The following is a 23,598-nucleotide window of genomic DNA, read 5'->3' on the forward strand; positions in this document are numbered from 1 at the left end:
CATCAATGCACTCCAGAAACCTCCTGGATTGCTTGTGCCCGCTCATCCAGCAGGTATCAGGATGATTCAAGCTCCCTATGCAAACCAGACCCCGTGAAAGTGAATCTTCTTCCAGTTGTTGGAAGAAGGTTTCATCTACTTCTTCTTCCTGATCAGGAAGTCCATAGCAGACACCCAACAACAACATGACATTGGTTGGCCCTCTAGTCCATAAACTCTCAGCTGGGTCACCGCTCATTTCTAGGCAGAGCTCTCTGCTCTCTCACACAAATGGCAACACCCTTTCCTTGCCGTGCTTCCATGGGTTGCAGCACTCCAGTCACGTGAGCTATCCCACCATATATCTGTGATCCTGATGAGATCATAGCCCTGCAGCTGCACATCATACCTATAATTCCTCGTTTGTTCCCCATGCATTAGTGGACAGGCCATTCAGAGAGCCACCCAGTTGTACTGATCTCCCAGAAAATGTATAAGAGCTTCCCCCAAACGCTCTCCTCTCAAGCACCTCCTTATTCATGTGCATACACTGGGGGTGGGATTCTTCCTGCCCTGTTTTGTTGATTATGAGGTCCTGCCTACATCACCCTGCACCCTTTGCTTGCCAACTCATCAACCACTTCCTCACTTGATCATGCATTGTCATTTTGCTCCACCATTCTTCCTGATGCAAAGCTCAAGTGCACTAGTGCTGAAGTTCTAGTGTACTGGAAGAATAACAGCTACATAAAAATTGTATGTGCTGTTCTGGAAATTGAGAATGAACAGGTTTGTCAGAGAGAACCAAAGAAGTTCTTTTCCTTCAGTAATGTACTGAGAACATACCTGAATCCCAAGAAGCATATATAAGTTTGAGGTACAAGCCATTCAGTAGCATGGTATAATATGTGAAAGAAATTGGGACTGGTTTAAGTCCACTGTTACAACCTATTACATTATCCTCTTTCTTTGATAGGCCTATTTAAAATATTTTAATTAAACTTATGCATTCAATTAAGCAACACATGTAAACCAGATGAAAATATGGCACATACATAATTATATTATGGTATACCACACATTTATTAAGATACTAAATATAGTTCTTACTAAAGATGTGATTTCCAAATTTAAAATGAGGGATAACTGTGATATTCCTAATGCAGGGACAATTTGTTTGAAATCCAGATACACAGAGAGAAATTTACCTTAAAAGTAGTTGTCTAGTCTTTCATATACTTGGTGGATTTTGTTCAGTCAGATTTAAGTGAAACATCTTAGGGCAGCCAACTTGCTAAATCCTCCAGAACAGAAACCTCCAGCTCACCTCCACCATGCATGACAGTTCCCCCCTTGACTTCACCAAGAAGTCCAGGTATCTTTGGTATCTTTGCATAAACAGGACTCTAATGAAAAATGATGCAGTGACATCATTGGGCATAATTTTTAATGAAGTGAGCAAATGTTCCTCTTTGTCTGATCAAGCCCATATGCTGCTGATTAATCACCAGGTATTTAGCACAGATTCTTATTTATCAATCAGTTGCATTAAATCACGAAGAATTTCCCTCTGCTTCATTTAGGACGTAAGAAATGTTCCGGAGTCATATACAGTAACATCTGTAGCATACACAGGCACAAAGTATTGCTTGAGTGTATTATGAATTCATAAAGACCATGACTGAAGAAGGCAAAACTCCATAAAGAACGACTAGCAATCTGACTTCAGTCATGAAATACACACCAACTCCAAATGCTAAAGCAAGCCATATTCACAAGTCTGATTCTGATTCAAGTCAAAAGTCCCAGAAAACTTTGTTCCCAAAATTCAGGGACCATTTTGTTCCCAGAATAAAAATTCCTGATATTTGCCTGCACTTCCACTAGAGAGCATGGCAGTCAACCACACTTCCCAGGAGAGTAACATGAAAGATGTTTGGGATAATTTCATATGCAGACTAGTTTAATCATGCATAGTCATTTGTTATAACATCCACCTGAAAATGCTAAACAATTTAGAAATGAAGAAGCTATTTTATATACTTATATTTAGAACTTGCATCAATCATAATTCCCTCTTGCAGCCTATTGGGAGTGTTAATCAACAAAATCTCCAGACTGAAGGTTAACTAATGGTATTTTCCATGCATGTTAATTCACAGCTTTCTGACAGGTAATTCAATTACAAATGGACTGTAGGAATGAAATTAGTCTTCTGCCTTAAAAGGTTTAGACACAGTCTTGTCATTGGTTAAAGGAAAGGCAAGATTTGCTTTCATTCTCCCCATGTTACTAACTTCTTCAGCATGCTCAAGTTTCCTACTACTACAAAACTTTACATTTGGGAGATTTGACCCAAAGAACAGCTAGACTGTTATCTAGCTATTCAAATAAGATGCACAGTATTTCTGTGTTGTTCTGCATCAACCGGTTTTATCCTTGCTATTCAGATAGTGTGTTATTCTATAAAAGCTTTGAATATAATGTAACTGAAGGAGTTATTAATTAAAATTAAAAATTGCTGAAAAAAACATTAATTGTTACACATTTATAGCTAATACCCATACACTTTAGAGCCACAGGATAGAAAGATGTGCTTCCAGGTATTAAAATCTTTTCTGCTTGAACAAAGAAATAACTGTTTAGAAACACAGGATAATAGAGAATGCATTGTCTGAAATGATAGAATCTCAAACCTTCAAAATTGAGAGAGGAGAGAGATTGATCGATTCTGCCTGGATTGATGGGGAAAAGGCATTAGCTAGCTTTTTTAAGGATCTTTCCTGTATTAGGATTTGGGAGGAAAGGTCAGGAAGCTGTTTGTGCTGGCAGAACTGGTGGTGAAGTTAGGGGATATCAACTACACTCGCTATGATCTGAAACATCTGTCCTTCTGACATTTAAAAGTAATGATACAACAAATGTTTCCTTTCTTAATGATAGCCCTAAAGAGGATAGTATCTTATATTTTCATATGTCTAGGAGCTTAATTTATATCCCTTTTCACAGATGCATTAATATGAGGGATGATGGGATTATATTGACTAACAACATTAACTAAAACTACTGCTGTCTTAAGCTGACACACTTCACATTCAGAAATTTGACACCACAATTCTTAATAAGAAAAACTAATCAGTGTTATTTAGCTCATGTAGAAATGTTAGAGGAGCACAGTTTCACTTCAGGTTACTAATCGGAACCCTGGAGTACTCTCCAGTCGTATTCTCTATTTAATTTAATTAACTCAGCTTGCTGGTCAATAGCCCTAGGATTCATTTTCCTCTACTCAATGGACAAAGAGACAGAGACACCCTTTCCAAAGGTGATGCAGACCAGGAATCTTGCTTGTGTATTCTGAATTTGTGTATTTTTTTCTGGATACAAAAGGCACCTAAGGATACTAGTTGAATGACTTAGTTTAGCAAGATGGCTCAAACTGGGCCACCTCCTTTCAGTTTCTATACGCTTATTAGGTTCTTCATAGCTCTTATCTCCAGAAGGTATTTGGAGAACAAAAGTAGGTGCATGAAAAAGGAAGTTCAATGAACTTTCTGTCTTTAAACTTAACATTACACTCACATACTTGCCATGGCCACTAGGCTGACACACTTTCAAATGAAGATGATGGTGGATATGTCGTTTCAGAAGGACAGAAGACAGGAAGTTAAAAAATGCTCTTTTCCTTGTCCCTCCTGCTTGACCATCCCAACCCCTCCCATCCCATCCTGCTTGATACATGTTAACATCAGGTTCCTTGAAGGCAAAAATAAAATTTGCACTTCAAATTACTAATCAAACTTGAACTTCAATTTTCTAATTCCTTGAACTTAAAGAAACATTAGTAATTAAGAGAAAAAATCCATTTCACTTAATTTTAATGTCTAAAATTAAAACAATCAATCTAAACATGTCATCTAGGGTTCCTTCAACAATTCATGCTAGAAAAGGACAATTCACCTGTCTTTGACATCTATCTGAAGATGAAGTGAACCATCTGAGCTAACACGCGTTTTCTTCTTTTTAATGTTGACTTAGGGAAGTTAGACAAATAATTTAACAAAAACCTAATTTTTATGTGAATTCCACTGTAGATACATTGTTTTTAAGGCTAAAGTTAAACAGCACAAATCTCACTCTGAAAAAATTGTTCATAATACAATCAACTCTTTCCCCAAATTAACTTTTCATTTCCATGTAATAAGTAAGCTGCACAAAGAATTGACTAAAGAGTATGTGACAGAGGCTACCAGTACAGACACGGGAGGGTAGGAAGCTGACTGGCTCAGATCATCAGCAAAATGCCTTCTCCTTTTCTTTTCTTCAACACCCAATTTCCTTTCATTCTGAGCTCTCTTGATATCTAATTCACATGATACAACATTTTCGCAGGTCTTTAAAGACTTTGACCTTTTTATAGCAATGATAGGCAATCATCCAAAAATAAGGGCGGACAACTCAAATGGAAAATTTTGAACAGTGGATGTTAATCTGCTGGATACAATGTTTTCCAACATAACACTAAAATTATTTTAGATTTCACCCCACTGCACTTAATAGTTGAAATAGGCTAATTGCAAAGAGAGTATATTAGGCATCTCTGACTTATTTTAACAAGTCTTTCAGAGAAGCGAAACCACTGCCAGCTTAGAAGAAAAATATTGGAAGTTATGAGTAATTTATGAATCTATTAATTTCTTCTTCATATTTCCACTGAAAGAGCTGCACTGTATATTATTACTATACATTTTGTTCACTATGGAAGTCCTACCCGAATTTAGAGAAAATTAAAGCAACTATAAAGTGTCTGAACTCTGAGGTATGGATTCTGTGGACAGCACCAGAAAGGGAAGGCATCTGAATTCTACTTACATCTCACTTCAGGGGTTTAGAGTAAAGCTGAACTGGAGCTCCCACTGCAGACACTTGCTTTTGTACACTATGCCCGCTAATCCCGTACCCAAGGTGCTCTGCTGCTCATTAGAATGGAAGAGGTTGAATGAGAGCAAGGATTTGATCCTAGGTTTCCCCCTTTCCAGCCTCACATGAGGTGAGTGGTTCTCCTGGTTCTGATATTTGTGATCAGACATTCTGAACCCAAGGAACATTTCTGATAAGATCTGTTCAACATAGACATTTATGGGAAAAAGATCCCATTTTGTTCAACCTGCCAAAGATACTGTGACAGGGCCTAGTTGAGAAAATTCAACGCCTAGAAAACACAGGTATTTTGGTATGACTAAGGCCCTCTGTAAAGAGACAAGTACTGAAAAGCTAGGACACAATGAAATGCAGCATTTAAACACATGAATTGAAATAACTTTAAATACTTGAATAACTTTAAATACATTTGCAGTTCCACCGCAGTGGTCTGCTGGATTGTGGATTACTGCAGCTGTCAGGCTGTAATTTCATCAATCTAAAACATGACTTTGAATACCTCTGTAAGCTTTCCTTAACAAAAACAATGAGGTGGAGCTAGTTTATACATAGAGGCCAGTTTCTGAGTTTCTCTAACATCCCTTCCCATTGCATGAACAGACCAAAAAGCCTGCAGCTGAACTTCTTGGATAGTGAGTCTGTCTAGAAATGTTCTGAAGTACTAAGTGATGCCATCCAGACTTTTATCGGACTGATTTCCTCCACAGGGATAATTTTTTTATAGTTCCTAATTCTTCTCATGTCTTATAACATTTAAAGTCAAATTTTTGAGAGTTCAGACATTGGTAGATGTAATCATAGACTATCATGCCAATCCTATAGTCATCATAGCTGGTGGGAGTTTTGTCATCAAGTTAAATGAAGACAGGAACCAATCTGTGTATCGACAAAAGCACTAAACCAAGAATAGATTATTATCAAGGATGGAAGACATATTTGATTATTGATAATGCAAATGAATTAAACTACTTTTGAACCAGAGATATCAAAATTGCTATACAAATACTTGTTTCACAGCTAGTAATTTATCATATGCATGAAAACAGCAAAATAAAGGCTTGAAAGAAAGAAAAACAGAGCTTTTACAAAAGAAAATTCTTTAGATGAAAAATCTAGTAATATTTCTGCTGTAATACTTTATTGGCATATAGATTACACTGATTCATAGCCAGCAATGAGATGATAGTGTGTGTTCAAGTTCCACTTGCCACAAATACATGAATCTGTCAGCTCCTCATGGGAAGTTTGCTTTCTGTTTTAGATGCACAACTGCAAAACTACTGTCATCTTAGGCTAGCAACGGAAGACAGTTTATATGTGCATAGACATTTTTCATAAGTTCTTATCTTGTGGTCTTCTAATTTCAATAATTTCTTATTTTGGAAAGTCTTTCGGCACTAAATGAAAGAAGGGGTGTGATACAATTGAAGCTGCGCTGAGAACTCACCTGATTCTGCCCCGAGGGCGTTCAGATTGCTCTGACATAAAACTTGTGCTGCTGAGGCGTGAGGCACTGCTGGTTCGGGAAATGGCTGACACATCACTGACATCACTATCTGATGATTTGGCAGAGACGTTATCACAACTTCTGTACTGATCTGTTTGTATATTATACTAGAGATCAAGAAAAGAAAGGGTGAGGAGTCTCATCAAAACATAACGCACATATTGAGACAACAAACGACCTAAGTATGACAATTCTCTCTAACTGCTTTTAGATCTAACAAAATTGTATGAAATTCAGAGAAATGCCTCTATTAAATAATGTCTTTATGAAGAAATAAAACATGGTATTTATGGACTAAATAAGACACTTGAAATAAATTACAGCATTGGAATTGAAATAGGCTGCTGGTTCTTTAGTACACTGGAACTATAATAATGAAATACTTATGCAGTGGACAGACATCTTCTCAAGCACATGCATACCGTCTATTTGGCTACAGACCTTTTTTAAATTTTTCAAATATTAAAAAATATGCTATGAAATACTTGTACAGAGTTAGTTTGGAACAGGAGAACTGCGTATGAGTCTGAATGAAATGTAATGCTACGTGAAGCTGACATTGGGCATTGATTTCAATACCTAAGGTCTATCAGAAAAGGAAAAAAGTACATTTTCTACTGCGAAATATCTCTTTGTATCGTGATACTACAGGACGAGTCAGGCAGAAAGGTAACTCAGCAAAAATAGTATTTGTTTTCAGGCAGATCAGTGCCCTAATCTAGTTGCTTTTACATGTGCACTGAGAACTAGCAGAAGACCCAGCAGGAGGAATATGTGGACAGGGGTAGAAATTATTACCCTTTTGCTAACAGCAGAAGCTTTGATCAGTTAAAACCACCTGTGACACCACACCGCCTATTACATACTGCTCATATTACTCACATCATCAGTCAGACATATATAAAGGGAACTGGGGTCGTTTAGCGTGGAGAAGAGAAGGCTGAGGGGAGACTTTATTGCTCTCTACAACTACCTGAAAGGAGGCTGTAGCGAGGTGGGGGTCAGTCTCTCCTCCCAAGTAACAAGCAATATGTTGAGAGGAAATGGCCTCAAGTTGTGCCAGGGGAGTTTTAGATTGGATATTAGGAAAAGTTTCTTCACTGACAGGGTTGTCAAGCACTGGAAGAGGCTGCCCAGGGAAGTGGTTGAGTCCCCATGCCTGAAGGTATTTAAAAGATGAGTAGATGTGGCACTTAGGGACATGGTTTAGTGGTGAACTTGGCTAGTTTGCCGTGCTAGGTTAACAGTTGGACTTGATCTTAAAGGTCTTTTCCAACCTAAATGATTCTATGATTCCATGAAAAGGAAGCTTCAATCCTAGCAATGTCACACTTACCTAAATCTTCAGTCACACAGATATGAGGATCAAACCATTGTCAGGTTCACAAAACTAAAACCCACTATCATTTGAGAGCAAGACACCCTTGGCTGCAAAGCAACTAAACCAGTGGTATACTTCCCAGGGCATATTATGGGAAAACTATTAACACATGGGAACACTAGGCAGTTTTTGACAAGACACTCTAGGGAGTTCGTTTTCAACATCTGTGCTCTGTAAAATTGCAAAAAGTTTATTTATGAATTATACACAAAGCTGTGACAGTCTGTGAATATCCCCAGTGCAACTACGCACTGGGTTGCAGGCTGAGTCAGTTGGCAAATGTCATGACTTAACTTTAAAGCCTGGCAAATACAAGCTCGGGTTTGTACAGATGTATGTATGAGGCCTCCTCTCCTCAAGCCAGGTTTATCTTCTATTGCTCCGGTGTCTTTCAGTAACTATGTTTGAGGTCTACACAGCACACTTGGAAACCTCTTGGTAAAACATCTAAGATAAGATGAAGAAGTTAACGGAAGTAGAGAAGGGGAGGGGATAAAGAGGATACTAAGCACTGACTGTAAATATAGAAATCTGTAGGAGAAATGAAGGTTATACAAATTTAGTGTCTCAGCATGTGTTTCAGGGTTACTCACAGCTCCTGGACGGCATACGCCAAGATCAAAAACACAAACCAATTTATGAATAAAAACCTGGGGTGTTGACGTGAGGAGTGTACACTGAGGGAGCTTTTAGCAATCCCCTGTGAGGGGCTGACAATAAACACATCAGCAGGAGAGAAAGCTCTGCTTTACTAAAGGTAAATTCTCAGCTTCAAATACTAAATGAAACTCTGCAGATGATTTCAAAACAGCTTGGAGCGTGACAATTTTGAGCTCAAATAACATGTCTAACAGTCACTGACATCCAAACAAATGCGGCAGAACTCTGATTTAATGAAGTGGGTAACACAGAGGACTCAAGAACTCCAATATTTAAAACTACTTTCAACTACAGCAAGCATTTATTTGGAGATTCTCATTCCAAGTGACTGTGTGACTTATCTGAATATAAACGACCAATGGAGTTAAGGTGAGACTATGCTGATACGTTTATTCAGACCACTTTTTGGAAATGTCTTGTAGAGTCTGTTAAATAATTTTGCTGCTTGCCCTCTTTGAGACTGCAAAATAAACCTCTCCGAAATGGAAATACAAAGCACATGTTGTGCTTGGATCATTTAAAACATGGAACATTTAAATTTCTTTAGATGACCTATTTTTCTTCTAAAGTCTAAAAAAAATTCAAAGCAAGAATAAAAGCTATGAAAACTTTACTTACGCTAAACATAAATGTTCAGAGGCTCTAAAACTGAATGGTTAATTTTTTCCAGCTTAAGTTAAACTGTTGCACTCCTGAGCCAACCTTGATATTTTATGCAAAATTCCCACAGAATTTCTAATAAATCCTTTAAGCTTTCCTAAAATGAGGCATCTAAAAATATGAAAAGCATCTGAACACATGGAATGTTCTGTTTTTCCATTGAGCTAAACAGAATTGCAATCTACAAAAGAAATCATGATCCTATTAAATAATAAAATTTCTATTGATTGCAGTGAAATAGAGATTTCACCCTTCCTACATATTTAAACTAAATCTAGAAATGATTTCTCCACAGGTGAGATTTTAAAAATACTTTGTTTAAAATACAACCATGCAGTCTCTCTCAAATACATGGGTTTTTATGCATGGTAACAGCGTGTTTCAGAAATATCTCCATGTTTTACTTGTACTTGCTGAAGACAATCTGATTTCCCCTCTTTTGCATTATGATGTCTATTTACTTTTCTTCCTCACCAAAAAGTCCACATTCTCCTTGTGGTCTTTGGTTTGAGAGTCCATACAGTGAATCTGGAATGGCAGAAGACGACTCATGGTCCTCTTGGTGGTGGTCCAAGAGTAAGCACTACAACATGCAGCTGGAGAAAGCTGACACCATCTGAGCTCTCCCATCAAGGGGACCATCAAGCCTGGATGCAGTGACTTCCTTCCTCCTGCTGGAAGCCTTTCTTCTTCTTAAGTGTTGAGGGAGGTATAGGCTGCTGGCCTTTGTCCCAGGCCACACCTGAATCTGGCTGTTTGTTTAGCACTCAATTAATTATTCCACTGCAAATTACTAAAGAGTAGGCCTGTTTTGTCAAACATTAATAGCAGCTAGCTTCAGATGCCCAAACTATCTGTGCTGTCTGCTTCTGTATTACAAAGACAGAACTTTTTTCAATATAACTATCCAAAATATCAACAGCTGAAATGCAGTTCTTCCATTTACTTTACCACCTGTGGAGTTGCTGCTTCTTTTATGCCAGCAAAAGGAGAAAAAAGGGGTATGATGAACTGCAGATGTGTCAATGTCAACGGAAGGAGCATAGACGTAAACCAAAAGTGTACTTCATGAATACTTTTACAGTTCCTCAATGACTAATGATGTTAGCAATTTTACTGATTATAAGGCACATTTTAGAAGCCATTTAATAGACCATTATAATTATATTATCTTCCATATTACTAAGCATTTATATTTCTAGATTTATCTCCCAAAGGCATGGAGAATACAATAGTTCACAGCTTGAAAATTGAAGGAGTGTCCCCTCTTTTGACTACATAAAAAGCCTCAGGTGACTAACCTCTGAAAATATGTGCCTCTTCAAGTGCTTAAAATGAGGAAATTACATGAGAAAATTAAATGGGAATTAAAATGAGGACATTCAAATGAGGAAAGAGAAATCCAGACTGGAAACATTAAAAGCTAGATTCATCCAGGGGCTTATGCAAGTCTTGAGATCACAGCTGTCTATTGAGGTACGTTACTCTAAGAAGGAATTTTGTCAGGAAATACTGAATCATGCACAAAACACCTTGAGTTTTATTTATTGCTCACACATGGTTACTCCAAATGCTGCTGGGGTTCATGGCCTGGCAGTCAGCACCTTCGTGAGTTCAGGCCTCATCTCTGACTCCTACCAGCATCTGGGTCTGTGTCTTAGGAGCAGCTCACGTGATGGTCCAGGGCCCAGTAAGCAGCAGTGATTCTAAGTAATTCTTCCCATAATTGTGTCCAACTCAACTCAAAATGAGCAAGTCAAACCATGGGAAAACTGCAGTGAAACCCACGAGTCAAATGAATGGACCTCATTGAATTTTGTGAAACCCTACCAGTACTGGACTGATTGTCGTATCAATACGATATACAGTAAATATTTTTTCTTGAAGGTGGATGAAGGAGGATCAAAAGAAGATACTCATCACATCGATGTCCAAGAGCATTTTCTATACGTAGCCCTAAGTGCCTTGCCCAGCATCACATAAAACTTAACATAATCAATTCCCTATCATCCCAAGTCTCCTATTCAGCCCTTCCTCATAGACATTAACTATCAAGTTAAATCCATAGAGTGCCACTGAACTAATGCCATGATTACACTTTTATGCTAAATGCTTTCCAATCACATACAGTGTTAACTGAGTCAGTAGTGCATCTAAATATAGAGTGATGTCCTTTTAAGTACGTACTACAGTGCTCTGATGAGTAACTCTCTTGAATAAATAGAGCTTCCAAAAAAATGTGTTGCACATTCTCTGGAAAGCCAGAGCAGCTGCAGCATGGTGTCTGTGTTCTGTGTGTGGCATCTGGAATAAAAAACTTACTGTATTTTGAATTAAAGGCCTAATTAAGATATACTGTCATTTATATCTATGCAAATCCAGAATTATGCTGCCAAAGTGTTTTGACTCTCTCAAACACTGAAACAGCACAAATATGTGCATACTAGCCACTACAGTCTTACCGATATACAAGAAAGAAGGCGGGCAGATGTGTAAAGCTCTTCTTTAAACCCTTTTGCCAAATCCACAGAGGGTTTGTTGTTTGGGTTTTTTTTATTTAGCTTTTTAGAATTTAACTGTTTCACATAAATGATGGAGTCTTTCCTTTGGAACTGAAGAAAAGAAGGATGTGAGCTCTGTGAGGGTCCAAAACAATTAGAGTGGAACAGCCATCAAGACCTATACAAATGTTGTAGAGCAGACAGTTACCTATTCAAAATTCATTAATGGATGTTTAAACCACAGATCTTCAAAAATGTCTACACAATAACTTGCATGGTGCATGCTTGAAAAACTAGTGCTTGCTTACTGAGACTAGAAGATTGAGAGACTCAGTGGGAGAAATTAAAAAAATGGAAGAAATGCACCAGAAATGGATTGGAAATTGCAAAGCCCATGCTATGATAGCTCTGGAAAAAAAGCTTGTTTCAATATAAGAGAAAATATATTTAAATGTAAGGAATTAATTTTGCATAAACATAATTAACTATTGCAAAACAGATCCAGTCCATACTGAAGGAAAATTTTTGAAAGGTTTAGAGAATTTTATGTGTAATAAAACAAGTACCTTTGCAAATGCTAAAATAGTGGAAGAATCAAATCTGTGTGAGCTGATTGCTCCAAAAAGCAGAAGGGAATATTTTCTCCATGTGCAGCACAGCATAAATTCCCTAATAAATATAAATACTTATTTTTGAAGCAGTGGGCAAACACTGCTACTTGGGAAAGAAAGAAGCATTTCTGTTAGAGAGGGACAAATTCTGTTTGCAACTGCTTTTTCTTTAATAACTACTTAATATTTCTTTCTCACTATTCCAAAACGTCTATTAGACCACTGAACATTTTTTCTTTTTTATTTAATGTAAGTCTTACTCCTGCGGCTTTCAAAGACTTTTCACAGATTTTGGCAGCAGAAATTAGGTATAGTCTGAAGTCCTTAGAAGTCTCAGTCATCAGCTTTACTGCACCACCTGATATGACTTACTACATTTTCATTAGACCTGTCTAAATCTTCATGTCTGGTTTATTTTCTTGACTCTTTCAGCATCTTCTGAGGGTAAAGAAAGACAGTAGCACAAGCTTTGCTTTAGTAACATTTTTAAAGTGATGACTATCACCATAGTGACATGAAGCAACCAGCTACATCACTGAATATAGTACAGAGTGTCAGAATGTGGTAATATAATTTGTTCTCAGCACTTAAAAATTTATTATAGGTTGGACCATCCTACCTAGGACTACACAACTATCATGTAGAAAAAACATGAAAAGTTAAAGATTTTTTGATTTAAACTCCAGTACAAGTCATTAATTCTCCTTACTACTGTTTTAGCATGGAAAGGAGCCAATGTCTTTCAGAACACCAGGTACCCCAAAAATATTTTTCTTGTAACAATGGACAGAGAATTTGTTTCCTTAAAGTTGCAGTCATACCTTTTTTAAAAATGCTGAATAAACTTCAACAGAGTTCTTTCTGTCTAGTACTCGTCATGTTGTGATTTCAATTTTGATTTCATTTCCACATATATTTAAAAACTAAAGATGATACTGGAAAACTCTAGGTATTAGAGGATAAGAGAAACTGGTACATTGCAGATTGATGTTTTCCAACAACTATTTCATCATACATAGGATTTACATTAGCACAATAAGATAAATATATTGAGGAGCAAAAATAATGCTCATGATAAATATTAATGAGAGTCAGGATAAAAAATATGTTTCATAACGAAGAAAATATGAATACTTGAATCAATCTGTAAGCACAGTTAATCGAAATCAGAAAACTGGCCTTTGACTATGAACAAAGGTATATGTTTGGTCATCCCGGCCAGATCGCACAATACCTTTCTCTCCTGCAAACTTTATCAAATGCATTTTTTAACATGTTAATTGGTTGGGAAGTACTACAGAGAAACACTGCATCTCACCCTCTTGTCCTGAGTTACCCTCTTGTGAAGGTAACGACAACTCCAACATCAAATGAGCTGTTCTAATTATTATACAAATTGTGGCTTCTGACAGATGATCTCATTCGAAATTTCCATCCCAATTGTTGTTTTTTTTTTAATAGCACTGATATCCCACAATTTGGCAATTGAGGACCTAAAGCCCTGTTTCTCTTATTTCTCTTCCCTTTGAGAACTATTTAAAGTTCGATGTTCACAGTGGGGTGGTCCCAAAAAAGAAACATCCTGATTAAAGTTGGCTCCATATTTAACTGTAACAAGATCTTGAACAAATCTTTCAAATCTGTTAGCACAAGTTAGATGCCCAATTGCCTATTTACCCATTCCTAAGTAAATTTCTGAGTTTGTTTCTGCTGAGTGCCTCACTTATCTGTTATTTTAACCTGTGCCTCCAGGAGGACGCACCAGTTCTGTGAAGCACAGGGAAGTGACCCTGGAGGGGCAGGGACAGAAAGCCCGGTGCCTGTGTCATGGCAATAAACACCAGGAGTGTTCTGAAGTCCGCAGCTCTTGAGAGCTTGACAATGTTTGTTGTTTTCTGTACGGCACCGGTTCACAAATGGAAAGTCCGCCTCTTTTAAAATGTAGAAATAAAAATACAAGCGTTTAGTTCTCACTGATGTGAAGGAAGTCTTTGAAATGTGGCTCTTGAAGCACGAAAGTCTAAATTAATAAAAGCTGTGATTTTCTTCCAACTACTGTTATTCTGAGACCTTATTTTAACGCATACAGTTGCTATGTGTGTCTGAATTTTTTACAGTGGATTTTACATTCATACTGCCATCCTGTGGTCACTCGTTGAAAGCATGTAACTCTCAATGGCTCGAGAAGAGGAGAATTGCAGGAATGCTTCCCACCCAACTGAGTTACCCCTGCTTTTGTCCCTGCCCTTTACTTTGCCTACACCAACACAGTGCCACATCTCTAAACGGAAACACAGAATCAAACTAAACTTTTCCCCTCCTGACTTCTGCAAATGTTCCCCCTCTGTTAGGTGCCACAAGGCAAAACGCCTTTAGCAGAAATTTCAGCTCCAGCCCCTCACAGCTTGATTTGTAAGTGGCAGTGGAGATGTGTGAGACATTTTCAGCAGTTTGCTCAGAAGCCTATACAGTTTTAAACCTACAAGGTTGTGGGATATCATTTTAGCATTATCAAGGAAAAAAAAAGGTCCCTCTATATGACTTCATTAATGTAATTTCATGTACACTTAATTATTAGAGGAAATCTTTATAATTATTAGAAAAGGAGATCAAAGTAATCACTATGTATTTCAAGAAAGGAAATACTTTATCTGTGACATTATTAGGATGCAAAAAAATTATAAAAATATGAGAACAGCTGGATCTAATTCTGCCTAGCTCTCTACATGTCAGACAACAGCAAGGGCCTAGAGAAGAGCAAGAGAGTAGGGCCAACATACAATGGTACTTCCATGGCCCACTTTTCCAGCCTTCAGGGATTTGCAGGCCAGGGACTTCCTAAGCTAGAGGTGACATGGCTTTGTTTAACAGCTGTTGAAGGATCTTTCTTCCCTGAATTAGTTCTGAAGCGTCCTGCTCGTTGCAGATTCATTTTAGGTGACATCAAAGACTGAGTCTAATGCACATCAGATGGGGATAAAAACGATGTTAAAAAGCTGTTACTCGAAGACATTTCTGTCAGGCTTTATAACACAGTGTTCTGGAGGGTTATATAATATTTTAAATGAACAGGTTTATGCCTTCAATTTTCAAGCCAAAGTATCATTTCAATACTACTGACTTTACCTTGGTATATTGCTCACGCTCATGTTCTTGGCTAGAACCAGACCCTGATGTCTGATTATAACGGTGCACTTTCATTTTCATCTGTCTCGTTCGCTCCTCCACTACTAAGCTTGCTGCAAAAACACACAATGAAAATCAATTAAAAATAGTGAAAACCTTTTGGAAAAACAAACGGTTTAGCAACAATTTTAACTTACTTCCATCTCAACAAAACAAAGAAATGTACAAACATGTAGAACAAGCAGGGTGTAAACACAGAACAAAGGAACACTAATGTCAAAAAATTAACCACTTCCATTGCAAGAGTCTTTACCTGAAAATGGGCAGACATCCCAATTTCCTATACATAATCAAGCTGGTGCAACAGATATGAAAAGAGTGGAAGAATTTAGGTGATAGGCTGAATGATAAACCTGTTAAGTATTCTGGATGCAGGGGACACAAATCCATGATCACCTAACCATGTATTTGCTTAAATGTAGAAAATATTACAGTAGCATTCTAAGAATTAATGCATTAAACAGGTATTAAAATTTATTTTAAAGTAATTAACTCCTACTATTTTCTTAAAACATAACTGCTTACCATAGCTAAAGATTATTTGAGAGGAATAATTTCTCCATTCAACCAGTCATAGTAAAAAATACAGTAATTTTATAGTAATTTTTTTTTACAAAAAGTCCTTTAAAAGCACTACTTTGCTCTCTGATGTTCACTTCTATTTCAAGGAAATTAATTATTTGTTCTTGTGTTTTCAATTTTCCTATGACCATGTTTGTTTAAAAAAAGAAATCTGATCTTAACTGTTCAAGAAGTTGTGGTGCTATAAAGAGCATCTTCTCAATTTGAACAAGTTATTGCAACTAATCTTGGCTGTGCTTGCCACAGGAAGATGACCTTGCACTAACAGAAATAGTGGTGTGAAAGCCCCTGGACTAAGGCTTCCTTAAAATAAGTTAACCTTTGTGACAGTGGATAATTTTCAGAGGGAACTATATATTCTGCCATTCTTTAACTTGGTAGCACTATAAATGCACAGGAATACCAATAAAACCAATACCTCGAAAACTGGCACTTTTTAACAGTTCTAGAACTAGACCCAAATATTAATCAGTCACTATTCTAAATCACAGGAGTACTCACTATGTTCATTTTGTTTTAACAGGTTATAACATCATAGAACAACTTCTTTTAGTTGGAATTTTGTGTGTGGTCACAAATTCAAGACTGGCATTTTTTTTGGGAAAACATCTGCAAAATCTTCTGCTTTTGGGTCAACCATGGATTTATATGACTCCCTCCAAAACGATTAGTTTTAAAAGTCAAGATTTTTATAAACAGCCCCTCCCCAGACCAGTGACAGGAGAGAGACATCAATTTAAAAGTTGAATGAAATCAATCACAAAACACAAAAGAATTTTAAATTAGGGGAAAATAAGTACTCTAGCATGCTGTTTACAGATCTGTATTGTGAATTAAGAGGTACCAATGTTATCATACCTGGGTTTTATGCTGCTACTTAACTGTGGGATTCTTTACACATCTACTTTTTGTCTGTGCTTTGCGAGCACAAAGATACAAAAAGAAAGCAGTACACTCAGGGCTGGATATTTTAAACTTGTGCTATTGCACAAATCATGATTGTGCATGCACGTACCATCCGTAACGTGTTTGTGGAAATCATGGAATGTCTGTGCGCTGGTTGGGTATGAAAAAATATACAAAGACATCATTGTGAAAAATATGTTGTTTTCATGTCCTCCTTCCACATTTCTTATTTAAAATAGGAAAACTAAATACAGCAAATGACATTAAAGTTCTGCTATAGCTACAAATTTAAGGCAAGAAATAAAGTTATCATCGTAATCTTCAATCCCCCACAAGCAGAGGGTCCAATCTAGGAAATTCTGCACATGCAGAATGTCACACTGGGCCCAGCGGTTATTCCAGATGACTAATTATGTCGGTAAATGTGTACCTTAATTGCAATGAGTCCAGTTCCACCATCAGATATGCAGGCACAGCTCCAATTACTTCAATGGAAGTTGCATGGAGGTATCTGAAGGCAAAATTGAGCACTTTAGGTGAAATTTTTAAAGATGGCCTCTTATTTTATGGACAGATATGAAAGGATTAAGATACATCAATTAGTGACTGAAGTCAAAAACTCAGATATCTTAATCCTATCATACATGCATGAAATAGACTGAGAATATAAAATCAGAGGGAAAATTGAGACCCCTTTAAAAATTTAGCCCTATATGTGTATGGGGCACAGATTACAGTTACTCTAAAAAATAACCCTTTCATTGTGTGACTTTTAGGTGCTTTACCCTGTCAACTGTATGTTAGACTAAATAATTTATATGAAAGAATGTTACTTTGTATTACTTACAATACCTGAGAAATAATATTCTATTAGGTAATGAGATGCTATTTCAGTGACTATACGTGAAAACTACTGCAGTCAAGGCTGGGTAAATATTCAACCTTAACTCGGTAATGCTTGGTATTTATTATGTTAAATCCTTAATCTTAACCCCATGCTTATGTTCTGTTTTGCATCATTAGATATCATTATATAAAATGAGAACAATTAATGAGGACTGTGAAGTAAATTAAATTCTCTAATGGAGAAATTTAGTTTTGTGCATGGAGTAAAATGTATTTAGCTCAGCAATTAGCTGGTAATGTATTTCTACGCAAGCAACCGTGTGAAATGTAAGTCTGCTCTAGAAAATACAACTGTGTTCCTTTCAGGTTTGTTTACCATGCACATCTGAACATATGTTGTATCTAGCTCAATTCTGTGATGGAAAATTTTGTCTGCCTGAGAAGTAGCCTGGTATACTCTTTACATGTTAATCACAAGAAGCAGAAAAAAATCTAACACAGGAGCAAAAGCACATTAGCAGAAGCTGTAACAACCATAGGTAACACCACCATACAACCACATTACTTTCTTGGAACACAGCTGGTTACCACAGGTAACAAAAATTTGACATAAACGATACTTCAAGGATTTAACCTGTCTCTCAGAAAAATATGGTTCTACTTTCTTTTAGGACATCAATATTTACAGAGTGCTTTTCCTGGAGCAGCTCTTGAGAAGGAGGACTACACAGTAATTTACATATCAAAGCACTGTAATCCCAAGACCTCTAAATTCTACAGAGGCCCTAGAATTCAAAATATGGAGATTTATCACAAGCGTCTGAAATTAGTGGTAGAACTACCATCAATATCAGTTGTGCCAACATGTTACTCTCTTTGGTGTCACAAGTCACACTTGAAAGAGCAATCACTCTCATCTCTTCAAAAGCTGCTGATTCAGATGTGAGATGAATCAGTATAAGAAGTAATTGAAAGAAGTCATTAAGCAGGCTGCTTAGATGAGTGCAAGTTTAGAGCTAAAGCTTTTACTACAATGGGTTTTCTTATGTAAACCATGTCAAAGTTGTACAACAATGATGTACATGAACAATCAAGCCATGCAGAAGAGAAAAGACAGACATACGAATGGAATCAAAATGTTATACTTTAACTCCCTTAATATATTTATTATCTGCTCTGACTCCTGTAATCCCAAGTGTACTGGGTCTGGCTGAGATGGAGGTAATTTTCTTCACAGCAGCCTGTATGGTGCTGAGTTTTGGACTTGTGACTAAAAAAGTGTTGATAACACACTGATATTTTAGCAATTGCTGAGCAGCGCCTGCACAGCGCCAAGGCCCTCTCTGTTACTCATGCTGCCCACCCCCTAGCAAGTAGGCTGGAGACTGGGAGAGGAAACAGCTGGGACAGCTGACCCCGAATGACCACAGGGATGTTCTGTACCATAGAGCATCATTCTCAGCAATAAAATTGGGGGTAGTCTTTCCGGGTAGCTGTTGCTTAGAGACTGGCTAGACATTGGTTTGCTGGTGGGAGGTGGTGAGTGATTGCTTTTGTATCACTTGGTGGTGGGATGGGTTTGTTTCTTCGTTGTTTTTTTTTTGTTTTTTGTTTTTTCTCTTCACTTATTAAACTGTTTTTATCTCGGCCCACGAGATTTACTCACTTTTGCTCTTCCAATTCTCTACCCGATCTCACTGTGGAGTGAGTGAGTGAGTGGATGGTGGGTGCTTAATTGCTGGCTTGGGTCTACCCACCATACCAAGCTACCAAGAATTAACTGCCCAATGTGGTCTTCGTCAAACAAACAAAAGTTCCCTTAGGTATTGCTCAGTTTATTACTCAACTCACTGCTAAGTTCCATCTGGCTTCCACTGTGAATGATATTCAAAGGAAGAAGACATAGTCTACAAAGATTAAGACCATCTCCTATCCTAGAGGCTAGCAGGTCCATTAGCTCCTCCTGGATCTCTTCCTCACACGTCATTCAAGAAACATCCTTGCGAAGACTGTGCACTCTGTAGTGCAATTCATAGCAGATCTTACAGGATTCTAAATATGCTATATGCTGGAAATACAACTAAACATCTGGATTTCCAATCTTTGCAAAGGTGATTATGGTGTTAGTAAAGAACAATTTAATATATGCACATAATGGAATACTTTTTTTACTCATAAAGTAATTAAAAAACTTGCTTGTATTTCTTGTGATAAAAGAAGTTTTGATTAATTTAAAGGCAGTTCTTGGTAAATGTTTCCATCATAAGGAATGTGATTTTCTTATTTTATTGACAGCCTATAAAATACATGCTCTCCTTTGGTTGTCTAAAATATGCAAATCCATAATATGTTACTTAAAGGAGGTAGGGAATAAACTAAATAGCTACAACTGTCTCATTTTTAGCCTGCAACCTACCCTCAGAGAAAATTATGACAGGCCAACAGTTGTTTTTTCTTAAAGGACATGGCCATTTTTTAATTCTCCTAAGAGATTATCTCTTTACTAAGAATTTATATTCTCCTTTTAATATGCCAGCACTATGGTAAGGTTTATAGAGTTATACCTGATGGCATGAACTAGTTGACAGTCCTCATTTTTATTTCTATCCTCAGAGAACAGGTATGGGCACATTTCTACCCCTATCTGCTGTTTAACTGATAGACAGGTTAGACCTGGCTAGAATCCAGAATGCGAATCTAGCAATGCACAAAATCTGACTTTAAAATAAATTCAACCTGCACTGGTATCAAAAACAGACCAATCCTATGAAAATCAGTGAGAGCTACAAAAGCTGCACTAACAGTAGTGACCAGTGCAAAAGAAAATGAAGTAATTTTGAGGTTTTAAGTCCCCTATTTAAGGTTTGAAAGAGAGACTAAACTATATATTATTTGCAAAATTTGTTAAATGGCATGATGCTATAAACACCTATCTATTAAGCTCATAGCGTAATGTATGAAATATATGTGGGCTCATTTAAATAAGGATTGTACCACATGCAGCAACACTGAACTAGCAAGGAACAGTGAAAATGCTGTAGCTGCCTTTCTAGCTCTAGTGTTTAATTCCTGAGCTTACCTGTTTAGATATCCTCCTCTTTCACATTACAACAATCATCAAAGAGACTCTACGTTCTGTAGACTTTGGAAAGCTTTGACTCTTAACAATAAATAATATCTAAAAAGAACCCGCTCATATATTTGGAAAAAACGATTAGAATTGTTTTAGCACTGAAATCACCTCCTGTGTAGCAATGTGACCATCTTGTGTTCTTGACTATCACCAAATTCCAAGAAAAAGCATCTTCCAGCCAAAATTGAACTGCTGTATATGCTACACTTGTATCTCTAGAAAAATGTCACTCTCTCTGAAGTGGAGGCTTGTTGCTATTTAGCAACTAATAAAGCAAGAAAGGAGAAGGGAAATTTTGGCAAGGTACATGAAAATAAGCCTTTATGCTTACAAAAAGAACAAATGCTTAAATGCCATACAGAGATACAGAGTTTTAGGACATCAAAAAAAAAAAAAACAACAAAGCATGGAAACTGGAAGAAACTCAATTTATCTAAGGGAGAGTATTATTCAAAGCATACTGTTGGTAAAAAAGATTTAGGGAGAAGTCATGAGAATTATACATAGTCCAGGACATGGTCTTGCAGAAACAGATTTAAGAAACGGCTAAAAAGATGACAAAGATGGCTTGATTGTGGGAAGATTTCTAACAGTAGAAGGCTCTTCAAGTTAGCGGATATAGGTATAATAATGCCCAGTAGCTATGAAGAAGTTAAAGTCAGATAAATATGTAAGTATTAAGCCGTATGTTTAAGTCAGGTGTTTAAACACAGGAACAATTTTCCATCACTTGCAGTCAATAAGTGAAGTCTAAAACAACATTCTTGCTCAAAATCAATTATGGTCTTAATGCCAAGAACAACTGGTGCCACTACCTGGTCTGTGATCAAAAATGATAACCATATTGATCTTTTCTAGACTACAGAAAACCTCTGGATGCCTTAGCACTGGCTATACCATTTTCTGTGATGTCTGCAGCAAACATAGAATTTGCTCTTTAAGCAGTTCATATTTCTGTTCAAGACAGAAAGGAGGTGCAGGCAAACAGTACAATTTGGAAATCCTCCAAGTCTTACCTGCACTATTAATTGCTGGAGTAAGCTACAGAACAAGAAGAAATCAGCATAAAAATTTCAGGTAGCTGTAACCCATACCAGCAGGTATCACACACCCTTTATGATGCAAACTTTAAGGGACAAAGTCTAAAAGTCTAAAATGATAGATTTGCTTACACAAGGAAGCTATGAAGATAAGTTGAAATGAAAATTTATCTCATAAAAACTATTTTACAGTAACAGTGTTTCTGTGGCACAAACAGCAGGTTCTGGCAGGGGAACAAGGAACTGCACCTATCGCAGAAGCCAACAAAGATCTAACCTATTCTTCACTCTCAGTCTTCATACTAAGAAGAAAAGTTGAACAATGACAAACAGCTACAATGCAGTCTAGAGGTATGTGCACTTAGCCTTTCTACGCAGCAAAAGCCAGGAGCTTCATCTCTCTGTGCTGCTTAGATGCTCTCTGGATAGCAATGAGGGCAAGAAAAACAGTATGTGGTTTGAGGAAGTGAGAGGTGGAAGCTGGAGAAGAAACTATGCAGAACCAACGTCCAGCACAAAGGTAGGGGAATAAAGCAGTGATGAGATTTGGATGGGAGAATCCCCCAGTGCAGTGGGCGAGGGAAATGAGAAGGCGGGGGAGCATTCACTGGAGAGCTGGCTGTGCCGCACAGGGGAGAGAACTCACACTGGTGTTGGGCTAGGATGAAGCGTTTCAGAAATAATACAGAGAGTCTCCAGCTTATTTCTGTTCAGCCTTCAGGATGAGTTTTGCAACATGCACACACAAAGTATCCCTGTGGTAGGTTTCATAGCTTTAAAAATCCACAGCAAACCCTACTGTGAAATTTAAAAAACACACAAAATTTTGAAATCATGAGCAGATGAATGTTTTGAAATACAAGGCCAGTAACACTGACAAATCAATTTGTTGCTAAGAGAAAGAACTTGTTAGCACTTCTCTGCATATTCGACTTCAAAAAGTAGTTATTGGCAACATGCAGATAGTGAGGGAGATGGGCTCTGAAGCCTGTTCCGCAGCCCTGGTCCCTGTACCTGACTGGAATGTGCTGTGGCTCCTTTAGGCTTGTGTGCATGGATTTCCTTTTCATGGGAACTGATACCGCTCTGGGCCTCCTCCCAAATCAGAATTGAGGCATGACCAAAGCACATAGTACACACAGAAGCATGGTGGCCACCTTGAGTTTAATAACTCACTCCAGAAGGAAGGTAAGACAATATAAAAATCTGAACTGGCTGATGCAACCCCCAGTGCTTCCTCAAAGAGTTTCAAGGATGATGCAAACAGAAGCTTCTGTTTAAGAGAAAACAACAAGGAAACAAACATATACTTCTTAAAATTTGAAAAAAACTAAACCACTGGTTTTGGTAGCTATCCAAGTCAGCATTGTAGTAACCTGCTGAAGACCTTTTCACAACCCTTCCCATTGATTAAGCGGAACAGATGGTTGGTTTCTTTGTTGCAGATTTATCTGGTCAGTGCTGTTCATAACTGTAGTATATTCTTTCCTTCATACCTATGTCTCTTGTTACATAATATACAGTAACCCCCCCAAATCCATCTCCCATTCACCTACTGTCTGTTCTTTTTATCTCTTATTCTGCACTGAGGAAAGTCAGAGGTCACAGTGGGCTACTAGTGTAAGTCAGCTCAACTTAAGCTATTCATGGTCCCCCCAAACTGCC

The 23,598-nt window shown here is 37.5% G+C and overlaps 1 protein-coding gene across 49 annotated transcripts in view; it reads right to left on the reverse strand.

Annotated features, from left to right (window-relative positions):
• The window catches only part of RIMS1 (regulating synaptic membrane exocytosis 1), a gene marked incomplete at both ends in the record, with an annotated part of 339,260 nt that overhangs the window by 64,755 nt on the left and 250,907 nt on the right, over positions 1 to 23,598 (reverse strand). For 33 of the 49 annotated variants that reach the window (XM_082307762.1, XM_082307784.1, XM_082307773.1 and 30 more), the window contains 2 exons: positions 6,368 to 6,534; positions 15,367 to 15,479. The exons of the other annotated variants lie outside the window; for them this stretch is intronic. In XM_082307762.1, the coding sequence (XP_082163888.1) occupies positions 6,368 to 6,534; positions 15,367 to 15,479 (280 nt within the window). The remainder of the gene's footprint in view (positions 1 to 6,367; positions 6,535 to 15,366; positions 15,480 to 23,598) is intronic. 49 annotated transcript variants of the gene reach the window in all.

Source organism: Platalea leucorodia, assembly GCF_965183815.1.
Source record: "Platalea leucorodia genome assembly, chromosome: 3".
NCBI classification, from domain to species: Eukaryota; Metazoa; Chordata; class Aves; order Pelecaniformes; family Threskiornithidae; genus Platalea; species Platalea leucorodia.